This window comes from Meriones unguiculatus, chromosome 1, assembly GCF_030254825.1.
Source record: "Meriones unguiculatus strain TT.TT164.6M chromosome 1, Bangor_MerUng_6.1, whole genome shotgun sequence".
In the NCBI taxonomy this organism is placed as follows: domain Eukaryota; kingdom Metazoa; phylum Chordata; class Mammalia; order Rodentia; family Muridae; genus Meriones; species Meriones unguiculatus.
Window position 1 is genome coordinate 142,914,283 of NC_083349.1, and position 20,104 is coordinate 142,934,386.

Here is a 20,104-nt window from a genome sequence, read left to right on the forward strand (position 1 = left end):
CATTCTACCTGGATTGGAGCCAGGAAAACCTCCGAAGAGAAGAAACACAACGTGGGTAAAAGGCTGAGGAAGGGCGTTTGGGGTCGGAGCTATGGCTCAGCGGTTTAGGAACATTCGCTGCCCTGTCAGAGGACCAGAGTTGGGTTTCCAGCATCCACAGTGGCTCACAAACAACAGTAATTCCCGCGCCAGGGGGTTCTGCACCTCTGGCCTGAGAGCACTCACACCTCAGGTACGAACACATACACAGGAGGATTTCAATAAATCCAGTTAAGAAAGGAAAGAAGATATCAGGTAGAGAGAACAAAATGTTGAAGTCTATTTTCTATGCATGAAGTGTTAGGAAGTTTTTTGTTTGTTTTTTCTCCATTTTATTTAATTGTCCATACTTAAACAACAACAACAACAACCCTAGATGGCTGGATGGTGCTGAGTCTTTAATCGCAAGAACTTCTGAGGCAAATCTCAGAGTTCGAGGCCTGGGAAGCCAGAAAGCATGGGGGATGGTCTGTGCACTCTGTATTCAGATGCTGATTTCTGTGCCCTGAGATGGGGTGTTGTCATTTCTATGAAGAATCTCCTGTCGAGGGGCATAGGAGGATATGAGGGAGAAAGTGTGGGATTGGGAGGGGAAGAGGGAGGAGACTACAGCTGGAATACAAAGTGAATAAAACTGTAGTTAATATAAAAAATAAAAATTTAATTAAAAATATCTCCTGCCTCAGTGTTGTGTAAAAATTGTTCTTCATCATCTCTCTTTGGTTAGTAAAGAGCTGGTCAAGCCTGTAGCTGGGCAGAGAGGACAGGAGGCAGGACTTTTGATCCCAGTCAGGAGGGTCTCAGGTAGGGAGCAGAAAAGAAAAGAAGGAGGAGGAGGTGGCCATGAGGAGGTCACCATGAGGATGGACAGATGGAGCAGAACCAGCCAAGGTGAGACCGAGATGTCAAAGGACACAGACATGTGGCTAGAAAGTAGCCAGGTTAGAATAGACGAGTTAGACTAGATCAATAGCTGTCCAGCTTAGTGCTCAAAGCTCATTAATAAATGTGAAAGGTCTCTGTGTCGTTATTTGGGAGCTTGAATGGATATAGAAAAAAAACATTACAGTTTTTCTACAATCCACTGAAGCTGCAGTTTCAGGCCATTGTCAACCATGGTGTCAGGTGTTTGGGAACAGACCTGTAGTCTACCAATACAGGGGTGTGTCCTCCTGACCGCCAAGCCCTCTTTCCCATCTCCTGATTTAAAAAAAAAAAAGAAAGCTTTGGGACTGGGGAGATGGCTTAGAGGTTAAGAACACTGGCCCTTGTTTCTAAAGGTCCTGAGTTCAATTCCCAGGCATCACATGGTGGCTCATAACCATTTATAATGAGTCCTAGTACGCTCTTCTGGTGTGCAGGCACAGGTGCAGGCAGAACACTGTACAAATAAATCAATCCTTAAAAAAAGTTTTATTGAGTATGTGTGTGTTGTGCAGCTGCCCTAAGAGGCCTGAAGAGGGCTTTTCATCCCTTAGAGCTAGAGTTGTAAGCAGTTGTGATCCATCCACACAGGGGCTGGGCTCCTAACTTAGACCTAGGTCCTCTGTAACAGCAGCAAGCACTCTTAACCACTTAACCCTCTATTTTTTCTAGAAACATTGAAAAGTTAGCAACCTAGGCGCTGCATCCTTCATGCACAATCGATGGGAACGATGCCATGACCTCCCTAATGATGGCTTCTACCTACCTTATTTCCCTCAGGCACATTCCCTGACCGCTCTAGGAGTTTGTATGTTTAATTCTGATCTAGAAAGTGGGAATGACAGCAGGAAGTAGGGCAGAGGAAATGGGATCAGTAAAGCTTTGTACGACGAGTATAATGTGTTATGTAGGACTCTGAGAAGAGAGGGGTCTAAGGAACACTGATGTCTTTAGTCGGGAAACTAAAGCAAGAATTTGAGGTGCTTACAGATACCCAAGTAGAGGTTCTCATATGTTTCTGATAAAGCCGGAAATGGCTGGACTGGAAACATTGTTAGGTTGGTGAACTCTGGCCAGTATGGTGGAAACAGATAAAAATATTGATGAATTATTTTTTAAGATGAGCAAAGAGGGGGCTGGAGAGATGGCTCGGTGGTTAAGAGCACTGGCTGCTCTTCCAGAAGACTCTGATTCAATTCCCAGCACCCACATGGCAGCTCACAACTGTCTATGACTCCAGTTCCAGGGATCTGACCCTCTCACAAATGCAGACAAAACACCAATGTACATAAAATAAAAGTAAATAAATTTAAAAAAGAAAGATGAGCAAAGCTAATCTAATCAGGAAGTTTTAACAACTGTCAGCGAAGGTTAATAAATGTGAAAGGTCTCTGTGTCGTTATTTGGGAGCTTGAATGGATATAGAAAAAAAACATTACAGTTTTTCTATAATCCACTGAAGCTGCAGTTTCAGTGCAGAAGGTGAAGTTGTAGAAATAAGGCCTGTTGCTGCAGTGAAATCAATGGATGGTTAGTATTCCTTTCCTTCTCCCTCCCTTCCCCTTCCACAGCATCCACACCAACCTCTTATACTATTTCTGTAGGGTAGCAATGTCCTCATGGGCTTCAAAAGTCCCTCCTCACTCTATGCCTTCATGCAGTGAACAAGATACACCTTGCACATATCAGGCCAAACTTGTGGTCTCGGTGATGCCAGGCCTCAGCAAAGGCACTGGTGCTATTCAGCATGCTTACAGCTCCCTGTGGCTGGTCCAGGTCTCCACCAGGTAACACTGGGAGAGATGTGTGCCAGCCTTGAGGCCACCACAGTATCAGACTACAAACTATATGCTGGACATGATCTTAATGGTGGATCAGCATGGCACAAGAGGCATCAAAGCCCTGTGTTTTCCATGGTGAAGTTATATTTTACCATGTGCTTGGCTAGCTCAAAGTAAGCACTGATGATTGTTGTTGCAAAAGAATGAGAATCCCAACAGTTCTGTTTTACCAGTAAAGACTCAGGAGCCAGATGCTGCGGTGAAAACCTGCTAGCTCAGAGAGGCAGAGAGAGCACCCGGCTGACCTTCCTTCTCTGCTCCATTCCCCATGGAAAAAGCCCAAAAGGCTCACTAGCTCAGCTGACAGCCCAGGAGGAAAAGGTCAAAAAAAACCCAAGGCCAAAGGCTTGCCGACTCAAAGCTCAAAAAGTCCCAAAACCCAGAGAGCTAAAGCTCAAGAGCTAGAGAGCTAAACTTCCTCCTACTTCTCCACACTGTCTTAAATACCCCTCAACTCAAACTTCCTCCTACTCTTTAATCTGTCAGCTGGTTTGCTCTGCCTCTTGGCCTGGGGTTAACTTTATTAAATCCTGTGTACAGAAAACTCTTGGATTAAAGGTGTATCCTAGTGACGGCTGAACCATACCATAATCACCTGTTTATAATAAGCAGAACTTTCTTGTATTAAAGGTGTGTGGTAGGGCCAAACCACACTAAACAAGAAACAGGGTTTTACAGTTCACAATTTTGAGATTCACAATGGGCTCAAATATCCTGCAACAGGTGATCTTTGCCGAAGAAACCTGCTCCTGATGGCTTTCTCAGTCTAGAAGTCAGGAGCGTGTGAAACTGTAGGAAGATGGATGTGAAAATCTGCCAAATGGAAGAGAGGCAGCAATAGAAGACATGATCTGGCTAACAAGACAATTACTATGATAGGTATTAGGTATCACAGATGACCTCATTGCCCACCATGAAATTACAGTCAGGGCTGCAGGGTCGTGTAGAGACTGTGGAGTTGTAGGGTTCAAAGATGGCTGTGAAGACCTGGGCCTTGCTAAGTGAGGAACCCTAGCTGTAATCAACAGAGAGGCGTTTAGCAGCAAGGAGAACCTAAAGCCAGTTTCCTGCCAAAGGTATGGAAAAACAAGACTAGCACCTGCTAGTCAGCTTGTAAATTCCATTTAAGACGAAGTCATCGATCTCAATGTCCATGGCTACTTGGCAGCATCTCCCTTACCTATACTGGTACAAACTTCATCAGTGATTGTGGGTTCTCTTATTTTTGTTTATTTAATTTTTTTTTTTTTAAGATTTACTTATACAGTATTCTGCAGACCAGAAGAGGGCACCAGATCTCATCATAGATAGATTGTGAGCCACCATGTGATTCCCAGGAATTGAACTCAGGACGTCTGGAAGAGCAGCCAGGGCCCTTAATCTCTGTGCCACGTCTCCAGGTTCTGTGTGCTCTGTCTTTAATAACTACTGCCATCACACACCTGTCGGCCGCTGTCTCACTAAATGAGATACTGGAGAAGTCATCTCCTGCGATGGTCTGGTCACTTGGCATGTGGCCAACAGACCGGCCAGAGTGGACAGAGAGGCACCCCTGCAAGCTGCTGCAGGTGAAGAGGCAAGGCCAACAGAGGGACGCACCGAGTCCTGGGTACCTTCCACGGAAGCTAAGAATCGGGTAAGTAATGCGCTGAGGCCCTGGAACCCGAGTACAGACAGTTGTGAGCCACTATTTTAGTGATGGGAACTGATGCCCTCTCCTGAAAGAGTAGCCAGTGCTCTTGACCGCTGAGCCGTCTCTCCAGCCCCTAAATAAATTAACTTCATATACATATATGCATATATGAAGTATAATCTATGTATATATATATGTAGATACATGTATATGTGTATATATGTGTATATATACTTCATATATATATAATAGAGGCAGGGTTTTTCTCTGTGTAGAAAAACCGCACCCGGTTTAAAGATTTATTTTAAGTTATGCGTATGTGTGTGTAGGTGCTTTTGTGTGAGGACCTCAGATGGCAGAAGATAGTAGATGAATTCCAGTTCCCCCAAAGAGCAGAGCGTACTGCTGAGCCTTGTCTGAGCTAGGTCTCCAGCCCGAATTAAAAAAAAAAAAAAAAATCTAAAGGCAAGCCTCATCCGTGATGGTAGAAATCCAGAATGGGTCCCTTTCTGAGAAGATAAACTATTGGGTTTTTTGTTTGTTTGTTTGTTGTAGGCCCATGGAGAAAGCCCACGTTGTAGCATCTCAGGTTGCAGACCTGTGTGGCGCGGCCTGGCTAGGTGACCCAGGCCGACCCTGGACTCACAGAGAGCCCTCTGCGGCGGCTCGTCTCAGGCGCTGCACCGCGCTCTACCGAAGTATCTCTTGTGAACAAACTTTTCTGTGGCCTTGACCTGAGTCGTGCTCAGGGACGTTCCCACACCCACAGCACACACAGTGCACTCACGCAGAAACCGCTGCTCTCCCCCGGCACGTGGGCCTCGGGGGCGGGACTGCTGACCCGAGAAGTTATCCTTGACTTCAGTTTAGGTAACGTTAGGTTCCTTGGAAGGAATACATGCCTGCGAAAGTGAGTAACACATCAGTATTTGTCTCACGCAGTTTAGGGACGCCGGGGGTGGATTTGTGCCTGGTTGGGAGAGGGGAAATACGTGATCAGAACATTGTATGAAAATATCTTCAATAAAAAGAATTAAATAGCAGTAATAATACCGAAGGAATAATGGTAGTGAATGACTAAGCAAGGCCCAGTCTGAATTTTTTCTTTTTCTTTTTTTTTTTTTTTTTTTGGAGAAGAAAATAATTTTATTTCTTGCTGTAAAGTTTATTTCTACTATAAAAATGAGACCTCCAAGAACGCAAGAAAAGAAACAGTCTCCGATAGCAGAGGATGGTTTCGATCCATCGACCTCTGGGTTATGGGCCCAGCACGCTTCCGCTGCGCCACTCTGCTACCCACTGCTAGATAGCTCTACATTACCGTAGAAGACCTTACTTAGTTCACTGTCCGTAATTCTGCGCGCCCCCTACCGGCCACAGGGGGAATTGCCATCGTCTCCGCTGTGTCCTTTTATTGGTTGGTTCCTGATACAGGGCATAGCTCATTGGTCAATGAGTTGACCAATAGCCACGAGGGACGGCGGGAGGTGGGAGCCTATCGCGCCGGGGTTTGTTGGGACGCGCCGGCCGGACGTTCTTCCACCGGCCCGAGTCTTCCAGGGAAAGGGCGGTTGAGTGGCCTCCATTGTTCAGGATTAGGCGAGCCATGAGGTGAGGGGACGGGGGTGCCTGAGAGTTTCTGCAGAGGCCTCGGGAGGGCGGGCTGAAACGGGGTGGGAGGCCCGGGCGGCTCGGCGGGCGCCGGCGGCCAGCGCGGCCGGCGCGTGCGGAGGGGGAGGCGGGCGGAGGCGGGGAATCGGCCCGGGCTGGCCGGCCGCCGTGGGCTCGGGCGTCGGGGGAGGAGGAAGGGGAGGAGTCCTCCCGGGCCTTTCCGGTGCGCCCTGGCCGGCCGACGGCCCGGCAGCTGTTTGAAGGAAAGGGAAGGCGCGGCCCTCTGACTATGAGGACTGGAGAGCCTCCCGGGCGGGGGAGAAGGCTGAGCGGGGGGGGTGTGTCAGGCCCCGGAACCCGCATTTTCCCGACGTGAGCTTCGGCAAGATGCGGAATTAGGAGTCGGCTGTGGTGCCGGCTGCAGTCGCGGCCCTCGGGAGGTGAGGCGGGAGATGCCCGAGACCGCCGTCCCCAAACCCAAGGAGAAGAGTCCGGAATTCGGATGTCCGGGAGGTGGGGCTGGGCACCACTGGGCGTCGGAAAGGGAGCGTGGAAACTCTGCCTCCGTAGTTGGGGTCGGGTGAGGTGAGCCGAGTTGAAGTAACGTGGACGGGGTGATGAAGACGTTTTTCAGCGAAGTGAGGGCGAAATGTCTGCGTTTTCAGGGGTGACAGAGGACGTGGTCGTGGTGGGCGCTTTGGTTCCAGAGGAGGCCCTGGAGGAGGGTGAGTTTGGCCTTGCCATGGTTTGTTTTCAGTCATCGGGATGAAGTTTGGAGTGGACTGTTGTAGTTGGTTTCCCCTGATGTCCTGCCAAGTGAACCTGGCATTTTGCTAAGAATGATGCCACTCAGAGACTCTTGAATTCTTAAGACAAAATTGGTGCATTGTGTACCTCTCCCTTGCTTTTTCTTGAATAATCTTGGATTGTTTTCCTGTTTCAGGTTCAGGCCTTTTGTGCCCCATATCCCTTTTGATTTCTATTTGGTGAGTATTCTGGCTTTGGAGGACTTTCCTGGCCACTGCTCACTGGCAGATGTAAAAACGAAGCCCAGAATCTCCTTGTTAGCGAAGTCAGATGCTGTTTGGAGTAGGAGCAAGAACAGATGTGTTGTCTGTTTGAGAGAGGGTCTTCCTCTGCTGCTTGTCTGGCCTGAGACTCACTGTATAGCCCAAGCTGACTGCAAACTCTCCATCCTCCTGCCTCAGCCTCCTGAGTGCTGGCACTACCAGCATGCACTGCCCCTTCTGGCTCAAGTTTTTACTTGCTTAGTTTGAATGCTAGAGATTTGAACCCCGGAGCTTGAGCACGCTAGACATATAACCCCAACTCCTAGTTCTCTTTTACTAGCCTTGTACTTACTGTACGTGACTGCACTGTCCACCTACAGATCTATAGATACAGACATATAACATGGCCCTAGCAGAGGATGCACGTTTGATTCCCGGCACTTACATTGCAGTATACATGCGTTTGTGACTCCAGTTCCTGAGGATCTTTTGTCTCTGTTGACTTCCACGGGCTTCTGCCCATGGGGGGGGCACTCACATCTACATTAATAAATAGTAAAAAACAAGCCAGGTCACCTGCCAGTCTGAGGAGTGACTGTAGTTGTTTTTTAATCCCAGGAATGGAAGCCTGAGGCAGGAAGATCATGTTCAGGGTTCGAGGCCATCCTAGGCTACCACAGTGAACTGTTTCAACAAGAGCAGAACAGCGTAAACAGGGCAGGGAAGATAATGTGGATTGATTGTAATATTTGTTCTGGAAAATAGTTGTTTTTTAAAATATTTTAGGATTTATTTGTTTGTTTATTTTGAGGCAGTGTCCTTGGCTGGCGTGGTACTCACGGAGGTCCACACCGCCTCTGCCTGCCCAGTGCTGGGATTACAGGGAGGACCACCACACCTGACTCAGCCTTTCTCTTACTGTAAAGTGCTTTGGCCGGGTGTGGGGCTCAGTTGGTAGGGTGCTCACTCAGCATGCACAGAGCCCTGGGCATTTCATACCCAGGTATGGTGATGCCCAGCTGTAATCCACACACACGGAACTTCCGCAGGGGCGGAGGGTGAGTTTACGGCCGTCCTCAGCTACATAGCAAGCTCAGGCCAGCCAGGTTATATGACACCCTGCCTCAGAAAATAACGGAACAACAGAGTAATGAGAACTGGAATTAGGTTGTTCTTATTTGTATTTGCAGTTGAACATCTGAAGGAGTTAAAAACAAGTGTTGCAAGGTGTAATGGCTTTAAGACGGGAATAGATGGAAAAAGTAGAATCAGATGTACAACTTTCTGGTGGGGGTAGATGCTTTCCTAAAGATTTATATTTGAGTGTCTCTCTGTATGTATTTGCACTGTACACATGCCTAGTACCAGTGGAAGCTGCAGAGGGAGTCAGAGTCCTTGGAATTGCAGTTAACTGGTGGTTCTGAGCCCCAGGGAGGTGCTAGGAATTGAACCTGGGCCCTTCAAGAACATCCAGTGCTAAGCCTTCTTTCCAGCCCTTTTATCATCATCACCATTTTAAAATGATTTATTTTTATTTTATGTGTGTTGGTATTTTGCCTCCATATATGTCTGTGTGAGGGTGTTAGATCCACTGGAACTGGAATTACAGACAGTTGTGAGCCACAATGTGGGGGGTGGAAATTGAACTTGGGTCCTCTGTAAAAGCAGCCAGTGTTCTTAACTGCTGAGTCATCTCTCCAGTCCCGCCATCTCTATCCATTCATTCTTTTATTCATTTATGGTTTTTCGAGACAGGGTTTCTCTGTGTAGCCTTGGCTGTCCTAACTTGTTTGTATACCAGGCTGGCCTTGAACTCATAGAGATCCATCTGTCTCTGCCTCCCTGAGTGCTGGGATTATAAGCACTGTACCCAGCTTTCTATTTTTATTTTTTAAAACGTGTTTATTTATTTTACATTTATTGCTACATGTACATCACAGCGAAGACCAGAGGACAGCTTGCAGGATTTGGTTTCCTGTGTGGGTCTCAGGAATTGATGACTCAGGGCCTTTGTTACTAAGCCATCTCACGGGGTCCTGTTTATATACTTTTTGAGACCAGGTCTCATGAAGCCCAGGATGGTTTTGAGTTGCTGATTCCCCTGTCTCTGTCTTCAAAGTGCTAGGACTGTAAGTGTACAGCATTTTTTTTTTTCTGTTGTAGTATCAGGAAAAAACAAACAAACTGTATGCATATTTTTTCTTTCTTTGTTTTTGTTTATTTGTTTTGCTTTGTTTTTTCAAGACAGGGTGTCTGCTTAGTCCTGGCTGTCCTGGAACTTGCTCTGTAGATCAGGCTGCCCTTGAACTCACAGAGATTATTATTATTTTTTTATGTAATTTATTTATTTATGTAATTGATGCAAATGTGTGCTCTCTCTCTACACATACACCCTGCATGCCAGAAGAGGGCATCAGATACCAGTATAGATGTTTGTGAGCCACCATGTGGTTACTGGGAATTGAACTCAGGACCTCTGGAAAAGGAGCCAGTGGTGCTCTTAGCTGCTGAGCTGTCTCTCTAGTTCTTCTTCCGTGTATTATTTTTGGTAAGTAACATACTTTAATTGCTGATTTAGTGTGAAATGGCTTTTCCCCGGGTCAAGCCAGCACCTGATGAAACCTCCTTCAGTGAAGCCTTGCTGAAGAGGAACCAGGACCTTGCCCCCAATTCTGCTGAGCAGGTATGTGCTTTCCTGAGGCTGTGTTAAGAGCCTAAAGAAAATACTCCATCTGGTTAAGGGGTGTTGTCTTGGATTGTAGGCCAGTGGTGGATACTTGAGGCCCTAGGTTTGATTCCCATCAAGGCTATTATCAGAGCCCAAACTCCTGGGTGTTTAATTATTCATGTTCTTCTTCTTGTGGGTGGAGAGTCTTATGATGATATAAATAGATTAAATATATATGTTGTATGTTATTTTTGGCCTTATGATATTTTTACTTTGTAATGTTTTCAGGCTTCTATCCTTTCTTTGGTGACAAAAATAAACAATGTGATTGACAACTTGATTGTGGCTCCAGGGACATTTGAAGTGGTGAGTTTTCGATGACTTAATTCTAAGAAAGGGCATCCTTGGTGGTATGGAAATTTCCTTGGCTCTTTCCTGTTAACGTTTCAGTTGTCTGTTGTCCAAATCAAATCCTAAAGTGAAAAGTACAGTGGAATTCTGGAATTCCTGATCTTGAGGACAAGCTTTGTATGGTCAGCTAGCCATGCCCAGCTTTTATGTGTGGTTGTTTGGGGGATGTGATTTCATTCATTGAAGCTGCTTCCACATCTGGGTAGCAACTGAAATAGTTCTGCGAGGACTCAGCACCTTTGTTTTTCTAAACTTCCCTGAAATCCCTTTTCAACAGCAAATTGAAGAAGTCCGACAGGTAGGATCATATAAAAAGGGGACAATGACTACAGGACACAATGTGGCCGACTTGGTGGTAATACTGAAGATCCTGCCGACCTGTGAGTGTCTCTTATCTTTCTCATTGGGGTTCGACACAGGGCCTTGGGCATGTTAGCTTGTCATGGGTCGCCTGAGCCCAGGATCCCTCAGACAGTTTGAGGTTGGGGTTGAGTATGTACGTAGTGACCACAGCAGCTGGCCTTAGAAACAGATCAGTGTAGGCCAGAGGTTAGCAAGAGTCTCAGCTCACCCTTCTTCAGTTGAAAGGTTTTTATAGACTTATTTCTACTAGTGTTATATGTTATGTATTAGTGTTATGAGTGCTGGGATTAAAGTTATCTGCCAGCATACCAGGCTCTTTGGTGTTTTTGTTTTGTTTTGTGTGTGTAAGCTGGGTGGCGGCGGCATACATCTTTAGTTCTTGTTTCCTGGGCCTTCCAAGTTCTCTCTCCAGGCTTTCATTCCCCTTGACAAGAGTATTCATTCTAGTTGAATATACTTCAGTCTGTGGGGTAGAAATATAAATGTCAGGTTGTTGACATAAAATATATACTATAACATTATACCTTTTTTTTTTCTAATCTAGTGGAAGCTGTTGCTGCCCTGGGGAACAAAGTCGTGGAAAGCCTGAGAGCACAGGACCCCTCAGAAGGTCTGAGTTTGTTGCTGAATCTGTATGTAGTAGCCATAGCAGCTGGTCTTACAATCAGGTTGGGCCTGGAAAGATGGTTTAGAGGTTAAGAGCACTGGCAGTTCTCCCAAAAGTTCTGAGTTCAATTCCCAGCAATTCATTAGCCATGTATAATGAAATCTGGTACCACTACCTCTTCTGGTGTGGAGGCGTACATGCAGGCAGAATACTGTATAAATAATAAATAAATAAATCTTTAAAGGGCTAGAGAGTTGGCTTAGCGGTTTAAGAGCACAGGCTCCTCTTCCAGAGGATGCTGTTTCGATTCCCAGCATCCACAGGGTAGTTTATAACTGTCTGGTCTATAACGCAAATAAATCTTTAAAAAAAACAGAAGCAAACAAACAAAACAAAACAACAACAAAAAAACCTAATCAGGTCATTGTAGGTCAGAGGTCAGCAGGAGCCTCAGGTAGTCACACTTATTTTCTTATATTATGAAAGGTGGGTTATAAGGTAGAGACTTACTCTGTAGCCCAGGCTGGCCTCAAATTATATCCCTCCTGCTTCAGCCTCCCATGTGGTAGGATGCACCACTGAGCTCTTGATTTCCATTTTAAAACTAATTCAGAAATGACCCTCAGCTTGAACTTGTATTACTTTTTTGTATGTGTGTGGTATTGAGATGAACTCAGTGCCTCTCATACATGCTGGGAAATCTGTCTGCCGCCGAGTTTCATCTCCAGGTCTCTTGTTGCTTCTGATCTCATGTTTTGTCTTGTCCTTCTCCCTCCCCTACCTTCTGAGATAGGGTATCATGAAGTCAGGTTGGTCTGGCACACCTGATGGTCTCCTGTTGCCACCTTCCAGTTACTGGTATCCAAGCTCTTATTGACGTTTTTTGGTTCATGCTTGCGATCCCAGAACTTGGACAGCATAAGCAGGAGGATGTGGAGTTTGAGACCAGTCTTCCATACGTACACATCTTGCTTTAAAAACTAACTCACTAGGGCTGGAGAGATGGCTCACAGGTTAGGAGCACTGGCTGTTCTTCCAAAGGTCCTGAGTTCAATTCCCGCCAACCATATGGTAGCTCACAACCATCTGTAACAAGATGTGGTGCCTACAGGCACAAATGCAGATAGAATACTATATAAATAATAAATAAATAAATCTTAAAACAACAACAACAAAAAACTAACCCATTATCCAAAAACCTACCTGTTAAACCAGATGTGGCACACCTATAACCCCACATTTTGGAAGCTGGGGCAAGGGGATTGGCCAGCCTGAACTATACACATGGTAAGACCTTATGACAAAAAGAAGGCTGGGGAGATAGAGCTCAGCTGGTAGAGTGCATGTCTTGCATATGTGAAGTTCTGAGATCAGGGTTTAGAATCACATACACCAGGTTTGGTGGTACATTCTTAGACTCAAGACTAGTTGGAGGAAGGAGGATAAGGAGTTCAAAGTCATCCTTGGCTACATGATGTTTTGGGAAGCAGCCTGAGCTACATGAGGTCTTGTCTCAAAAGCTTGATGGCTCAGTGGGTGAAGGCACTTGCCACCAAGCCTAGATGATCTGAGTTCATTCCCTGGGACCTGCACGGTGGGAGGAGAGAACTGATTCCTGCAGGTGTCCTTTGGCCTCTGCAGGTGTGCTGAGAGTTCCTACTCTCACACTCGAAATAAACGTAATTTTCTTTTTTTAATATTTATTTATTGTGTATACAATGTTTTGCCTGCATGTATACCTGAATGCCAGAAGAAGACACCAGATCTCATTATAGATGGTTATGAGTCACCATGTGGTTGTTGGGAATTGAACTCAGGACCTCTGGGAGAGCAAGCAGTACTCTTAACCTCTGAGTCATCTCTCCAGCCCCCTAAATGTAATTTTCTTAAAAAAAGCAAAACAGAACAAGTATGTTTTACATCTTTTTTATTATTTTGTTCTTTTAGTTTTGACCATGCTGACTAATGAAACTGGCTTTGAAATTAGTTCTTCTGATGCTACAGTGAAAATTCTCATTACAACAGTGCCACCTAATCTCCGAAAACTGGATCCAGAACTCCATTGTAAGTCTCTCCCTCTCCCCGTTGTTAGGAGGTATTGGGGTGGGGTGGGACAGACAGCTGGATACCCAAAGCTTTGAAGCTTTCTGGAAATCTTAGTGTTTAGTCACTGTGAAGGAGTGTTCCTTTCCTCATAGTTTGTAAGTAGTTTTACCAGCTTCCTGGTGAGTTTTCAAAGCATTAAAAAGGATTGCAGAAGGGGCCGAGAAATGGCTCAGAGGTTAAGAGCACCGAGCATTCTTCTAGAAAACCCGGGTTCACTTCCCAGCACCCACATGGCAGCTCACAACTCTTTGTAGCTCTAGTATCTGAAACCCTCACCCAGACATATATATAGGCAAAACACCAATGCACATGAAATAAAAATAAATTATTAGGGTTGGAAAGGTGGTTCAGCGGTTAAGAGCACCCTTCCAGAGGTTCTGAAATCAATTGCCAGCTACCACACAGTGGCACATAGCCATCGATACTGGGATCTGATGCCCTCTTCTGGCATGCAGGTGTACATGCAGCATTCATTAACGTAAAATAAATAAATCTTTAACAAATAATAAATTATTAGCCAGGGGCATTGTGGTGTGAGCCTTAATCCCTGCATTTGGGAGGCAGAGGCAGGCAGATCTCTGTAAGTTCAAGGACAGTTTGTTCTACAAAGCAAGTTCCAGGACAGTCAGGGCTATACAGAGAAACCAACCCTGTTTTGAAAAACTCAAATACTTTAAGACTAGTTAGTTAATTATAAAAAAGAAAAGGATTGCAGAAGAAAAAAAATCTTGAAAAAGGTAAAAAGTAAAAGCCAGTATAAATCTTTGTGAAGGGAAATTGACTATTGGAAAAAGATGTGCGTTTTCAGAGTTGCCTGGAGAGAAATGGTGGTGTTGGACAGGTGTCATGACACTGCAACATAGGACAGCTGGCTACTGTAGCTCTGCACATTTCTAGCTGGGTATTAGGGTTGATGAGTTGACACTTAGCCTGACTTAGCCTGTTGTACTTGTCTTCAGTGGACATTAAGGTGTTGCAGAGTGCCTTAGCAGCCATCCGACATGCCCGCTGGTTTGAAGAAAATGCTTCTCAGTCCACGTGAGTCTCATTGGTCATTTGTATATGAGTAATAGTACACACACACTTCCCAGCCCCTACTTCCTCAGACAGAACTATTTCAGATGTGATGTTTGGGCTTTGAGTTTTACATGAGTATAAACAAGATTGAAGGAGCATAAATTGATATTTGGTGTGTGCCTGCATGGGTGTGTGCACTTCAGAGTCATGTAGCCTGAGGACAAGTTTAAGGAGTTCTCTCATGTGAGTGTTGGGGACTGAGCTCAGGTTTGTTAGACTTACGGGACAAATGCTTTTCTCTGCTGAGCAGCTGGTGGGCACTGTATGGGTAGTTCATAAAAGAGCATCGATCTGACTCCTCAGATCAACTACTCTAACCACTGGCTCTCTTACATTCAGAGTTAAAGTTCTCATCCGATTGCTGAAGGACTTACGGATTCGTTTTCCTGGCTTTGAGCCTCTCACACCCTGGATCCTTGACCTACTTGTAAGTGAAAAGGGATGGCTGAGGGTGTAGCTCTGTGTAAAGTGCTTGTGCGGTATGTGAGAGGCTCCTGATTCAATTGCCAGCACTGCAGAAAGGGACAAGGGTGCGTTTGAATCACTCTTCATCTATCGTTCGTTCATTCATTCATTCATTTTTTTGAGTCAGGGTTTCCTCTGGCTATCAGTAGAACTCGATTTTTAGATCAGACTGGCCTTGAACCCAGATCCATTGCCTTTGCCTCCAGCTTGAATCTTTTTTTTTTTTTTTGAGACCGAGTTTCTTTGTGTAGCCCTGGCTGTTCTGGAACTCACTTGGTAGACCTGGTTAGCTTCAAATTCAGAGATCTGCCTGCCTCTGCCAGAATTTAAGGCGTGTGCCACTGTGCACAGCTAGCTTGATTACTCTTAAACCACCAATATCAATGAGGTTTAAGAGAAATTTTGGTCAGTCTTAAAGAGGCTGAGGCAGGAGCGGTTTGAGATCCAGGTGATTAAGGGAGACCCTGTCTTAAAACAAAACAAAAACAAAACAAAAAAACAAAAGTTTAGTAGGTGAACAGTCTGGGAAGATTGAAAGTTCACTGCTTCATTGAGGTTTTAGTGTTCAGTGGAAATAGTTACTGCTATCAGCTCATTATCATTATGACTAATTTTTGTCACAGCTTGAAAGTTTAGTTTGTTTGAACATAGAATTGCCAGTTGGTAGCATACCTACCAGATTCACTCTCTTCCAGGGGCACTATGCTGTGATGAATAACCCCACCAGACAGCCTTTGGCCCTGAATGTGGCATACAGGTATAACTCGCTCCTCGGGTTTGGTTGTAAGCTGTTTTGTGTGATTTGTTTCTAAGTGTCTTTATGTTTCAGGCGCTGCTTGCAGATTTTGGCTGCAGGACTGTTTCTGCCAGGGTCAGTGGGCATCACTGACCCCTGTGAGAGTGGTAACTTCAGGGTACACACAGTCATGACCCTAGAGCAGCAGGTATTAACACAACTATGAAATGGGATTTTGGCTAGAAGGCAAAGGACCAGGGGATCCTTGAGATTAAAAAAAATGTCTTCACCTTATTCACATGGGTCTTAGTCATGTATAGTGTGCTTATTTTGGCTCATTTTCCCCTCCTTGTTTTTGAGGATATGGTCTGCTACACAGCTCAGACTCTGGTTCGAATTCTCTCCCATGGAGGCTTTAGGAAGATCCTTGGCCAGGAGGGGGATGCCAGCTGTGAGTTATCCCTGGTGTGGTCTAGGGGTTCTGATCTGTAGAGAAGCTGTCTTGCTTAAGGTGTCCTAATATGTATGGGTATAGCCTAGCTTGTTTTCTGGGCTATTTGTATGAACTGGGTTTTTTTTTTTTTTTTTAAATCCCTGTCACTTCCAGATCTTGCGTCTGAAATATCTACCTGGGATGGAGTGATTGTGACACCTTCAGAAAAGGCTTATGAGAAGCCACCTGAGAAGAAGGAGGGAGAGGAGGAGGAGGAGAATACGGAAGAGCCACCTCAAGGGGAAGAAGAAGAGAGCATGGAGACTCAGGAGTGACCTTCCCTTTACTCTTTTCTGCCCAAAGGAAGAAGAGCCTAAGCCAGCCGCCACGGGGCTTTATATGGTGGCATTTCTGTGGCATAGGTGATAGCAGGAAGGAAAACAAATCGTAAAGAAATGTCATTCCACTGTTTTGATAGTGGCCAAGCAGATAGAGGTCTCCCATTTGTGACTGCATATGCCATCCGTTCATCTATGATGAAGTAGAATGCCACATTCCCAATATTTAAACCTAACCACTCCCAACCAGTACTTTTTGTTGAAATGTTGTAAACTATCAAGTGTCAGGATTTTTTTTCTAAGAAAAAATGATTAAAGTACTTCCTAGTAGGGCTTTTGGTTTATTTTTCTTCAATATGTAGCAACCATTTTTGCCTTCTATACACTTGATTAGAATTCAAGTTGAATCTTTTATTATAAGCACTGAGATTGCTATTTCAAGCTACGTGAATTAAAGTAATGGACTCCTAGAATCCTCCTGTATTTGAGAGTAAACTGGAATACCATTTAAACACTGATGGTTAATTATCATGTCACTTTGGCCTAAGATACCTGGATTGTTTGCAGAGGAGTAACCCTAAATGTGGGTGAATGCATTCTAGGTGCTGGATGCTTAGACAGAAAGGGATAGAAGAGAAAGCAGGCAGAATCCCAGCATTCCTGTCTCTAACTTGGCATGAGATGGACGCTTGATTACCTCACATGGATCAAGGTGACCATGGTCTGAACCTTTTGAAACCATAAAACAAAACATTGGTTATTTTTTGTTAAAATAACCAATACAAGCATTTATTTAATAATGCTGAACAGTAACATTCAAGCCTGGGTAGTCAAGAGGATGAAGTATTTACCTTGACTTTGCCTAAGCCTTCAATTGTAAACAAGGCAAGTGAAGTCACAAGAAAACCTTGCCCAGGCTCAAGTAATAAGAGTAACAGTGTTGTTAACACTGGTTACCTAGGCCTGGAAAGGGTGGGACTCAAATATGTAGCTTTAGGTTTTTATGTGAATGGACATTTTGCCTGCATGTGTGTGCTGTACCCAAAAAAGCCAGAATAGAGGTCACTGGATTCCCCTAGAACTTGAGTTACAGGCTCCTGTGAGTGACCATGTAGGTGCTAGGATCTGAAATCCACTTGAAAGAACAGCTAGTGCTCTTAACCTCTGAGCCATCCCAAAAGCCTTTAAATAACACAGCCTAAACAAAAATACCACAGAAGCTTAGGGACTCTCAGCTGTCTAGGCTCTGCCCTTAAGACCTTGGAATCTCATGTCATTTGTCATGCTCTTCTGGACAGTAATGAAGGCAACAGTTGTGATACTGGCTAAGAGTTAATAACCTAAACATTAAAAATATATGTGTAGGATGACTGGAAGGGTTACTACCTTCCCCAAGGAACTGGTGAGAGGAGGGAGAAGTGGAAGTATGCTTGACACCAAATCTGCTGTTTTCTGAACTGCCTAACACATGATGCCTAACCTACTTAATGTTCTCTGGGGGAAATGTATGGAGGTTTGAGCCAGGCACCCTGGCACATCTATAGTCACAGCATTCAGGAGGCTAAGGCAAGAAGACTAATGTTTGAGGCCTGCCTGAACTGCAAGCTGAGAGCTTGTTTCAAAACAAAAACCAAAAGGTAGAGGCTCATTCTTGGAAGGACAAGCTGTAATGGAGGTTCTTCAGGAAACAGTCCTGCTGTGCACATGTTTCCTGAGACTGCTGTATAATTACATAGTTCACACAAACCAAAGGTCTTCAGAGACTCCTGAAATCTTCTCACGTCTACCAAACAAGGCAGCTGGAGAACAGTACTTGGACATTCAGGTCACAGGTCCATGCTTATTTGCTTGGGGAACCAGGAGGGTAAACTCCTGAATCCAGCATTGCTCTCCTTCGAGCTGTTTCCTTGGCAACACTGTGGTTTAACCGCCTTAGTCGTTCCTACAAGACAGAAAGACAGGGAATCCAATGACTGCTGTAAAAGGTTTTATCTGAGTCTAGTAGGTGCTGAAAGATTATCTTAGGCTTGGGCTCTTTTCCCCACCTGAGACAGGTTTTCTCTGTAGCCCTGGAACTCGCTTTGTAAACCAATTTGGCCTCAAACTCAGGTTTACCTGTCTCTGGCTAACAGGTGCTGGGAGTGCCACCACTGCCCCAGTGATTTCGGTGTTCTCTCTCTAAAGATTTCTTAGTTATGATTTATAATACATTCTGCTTGCACGCCAGAAGAGGGCACCAGATCTCACTATAGAAGGCTATGAGCCACCATGAGGTTGCTGAAAATTGAACTTAGGACCCTTGGAAGAACAGACAGTGCTCTTAACCTCTGAGCCATCTCTCTAGTGGGTTAGGCTCCCTTAAAGTCAGTCCTTTAAGTATACATAAACCTGTAAATGACAGCCACCAGAAGTTAAGAATTAAATTTACAGGCATTTGCCTAGTATGCAAGAGAACCTAAGTCTGAAGCCCTGTAATGGGGAAGTTTGGGCCTTTATTATCAGACTAGTTAACACCACTCTTTACCCCCCATAGTTAAAACTTCTGGTGGCTTTCACTGTTTTCTTCAACACAGTGAAGGATAATGCAGGATAAGTGTTAAGATATTTTTTTTTGAGAGGGCCTTATATAGCCCAAGCTAATGGTCCCTGTGTAGTCCAGGCCATGCTTAAAGTTCCGGCCATTTTTCTTGCCCTAGCCCATCAAATGCTGAAATTAGAGCGTGCACCACTGTGCTGTTAGGAAGTCTTGTTTGTTTGTTTTTTTACCTGGGCATTCTGTAAAATATTGTTGACCAAGACAACTCGCCGCCTGGCATTAAGCAGCTTCTTAACGTAGGGGTCCAGATCCAGGGCCACCTTCTGATCCTCATTGATCTGGCACAGTTCTGGGAAGAGGAAACGGGCAACCAACATCTAATGGCTCATTTTTTGTTCTTAGGAAATGTAAAAGAGGAATGGGATGAAAAACACTCGTGTGAGCTACAGACACCTTCCTTTCTTTCATTGTGTCCTAAAACCGCTCCAGAAATTGTGCCTGTGGGCAGTTCTGCTATCGAGAAGCAAGTGACAGAAAGCTAGCCTAAAACCTGGGTAAACAAAGCTCCTGGATGTGAGTTCAGGCGTTCTAGGTATTCCAGGTGCTCACTCACCTGTAGCTAGGTTGTCGATTTGTTCCCGGAGCTCTACCTGGCTTTCTCTGTGAGGAAGCACAAAGGCCTACACGGTCAGTGAACGGAACGCGGGAAACGAGCTCTACTTATTCCCCAAGTACTGAGACAAGCTAACCTCAACTTACAGGCCTCACCCGCGCCCTTCATCCTCCTCTACCCAGCCTCAACATCAGTTTGTCTCAAGAACTCATCTAGTCTTCTTTCCGTGGACCCGCCCCTAAAAAGCCGGTTTCCAAGGCCCCGCCCCCGGCAGCCCGGTCCAGCACCTGACCGCATGCACGTGAGAGTCGAGCTGCTGCACAGCGGGTCGCAGGAACTCCAGGAGACCCTCGGCGAAAAGGTCCCGGCCCGTTGGCCCCGCCACTGGGGTCCCTGCCCCTGACACGGCAGCGGAACCAGCCGCCGCCATCACGAACTTCCCTGACGCCCGCAGCCTGCCGCGAGGGCCGCCGGGAACTACAAACACCGCTTTGCGCCGCGAGGGGGCGTTTACAAACCCAGGCTGCACGGCAGCTGGGAAATGGAGTCCTCAGAGAGCCCGGGGCGAGGATGGCCGGGACTAGAGCCCTCTGGAAGTTGTAGTTCTCCCATGGGCCTGAAGAGGGCGGGACTTCAGGAGCCCTCAGGAAACGTTTTTCTTTTGGATTGGATATTTATTTAGTTTTGTTTTTT

General features: G+C 45.5%; 2 protein-coding genes and 1 non-coding gene across 4 annotated transcripts; 1 reads left to right on the forward strand and 2 right to left on the reverse strand.

Moving 5' to 3' along the window:
• Nucleotides 1-5,659: 5,659 nt before the first annotated feature.
• On the reverse strand, nucleotides 5,660-5,731 carry Trnam-cau (transfer RNA methionine (anticodon CAU)). Its single transcript has one exon. It is a non-coding gene; the product is annotated as a tRNA-Met (tRNA).
• A 186-nt stretch (nucleotides 5,732-5,917) lies between these two features.
• On the forward strand, nucleotides 5,918-16,592 carry Ilf2 (interleukin enhancer binding factor 2). 2 transcript variants are annotated; one of them, XM_021646776.2, is made up of 14 exons: nucleotides 5,918-6,048; nucleotides 6,714-6,773; nucleotides 6,992-7,034; nucleotides 9,637-9,741; nucleotides 10,015-10,092; nucleotides 10,415-10,517; nucleotides 11,045-11,110; nucleotides 13,055-13,171; nucleotides 14,173-14,251; nucleotides 14,630-14,717; nucleotides 15,451-15,512; nucleotides 15,585-15,699; nucleotides 15,852-15,942; nucleotides 16,099-16,592. In XM_021646776.2, the coding sequence occupies exons 1-14, from the start codon at nucleotides 6,044-6,046 to the stop codon at nucleotides 16,257-16,259; spliced, it is 1,173 nt and encodes a 390-aa protein (XP_021502451.1). In that variant the 5' UTR covers nucleotides 5,918-6,043; the 3' UTR covers nucleotides 16,260-16,592. The 2 variants fall into 2 exon arrangements, with proteins under 2 accessions (XP_021502451.1, XP_021502452.1); XM_021646777.2 differs by lacking the exon at nucleotides 5,918-6,048 and adding an exon at nucleotides 6,307-6,488.
• Nucleotides 16,593-17,910: 1,318 nt separating this feature from the next.
• On the reverse strand, nucleotides 17,911-19,893 carry Snapin (SNAP associated protein). Its single transcript, XM_021646779.2, has 4 exons — nucleotides 19,699-19,893; nucleotides 19,412-19,458; nucleotides 19,029-19,147; nucleotides 17,911-18,204 (listed from the first exon to the last, which is right to left on the reverse strand). The coding sequence occupies exons 1-4, from the start codon at nucleotides 19,839-19,841 to the stop codon at nucleotides 18,103-18,105; spliced, it is 411 nt and encodes a 136-aa protein (XP_021502454.1). The 5' UTR covers nucleotides 19,842-19,893; the 3' UTR covers nucleotides 17,911-18,102.
• Nucleotides 19,894-20,104: the final 211 nt, after the last annotated feature.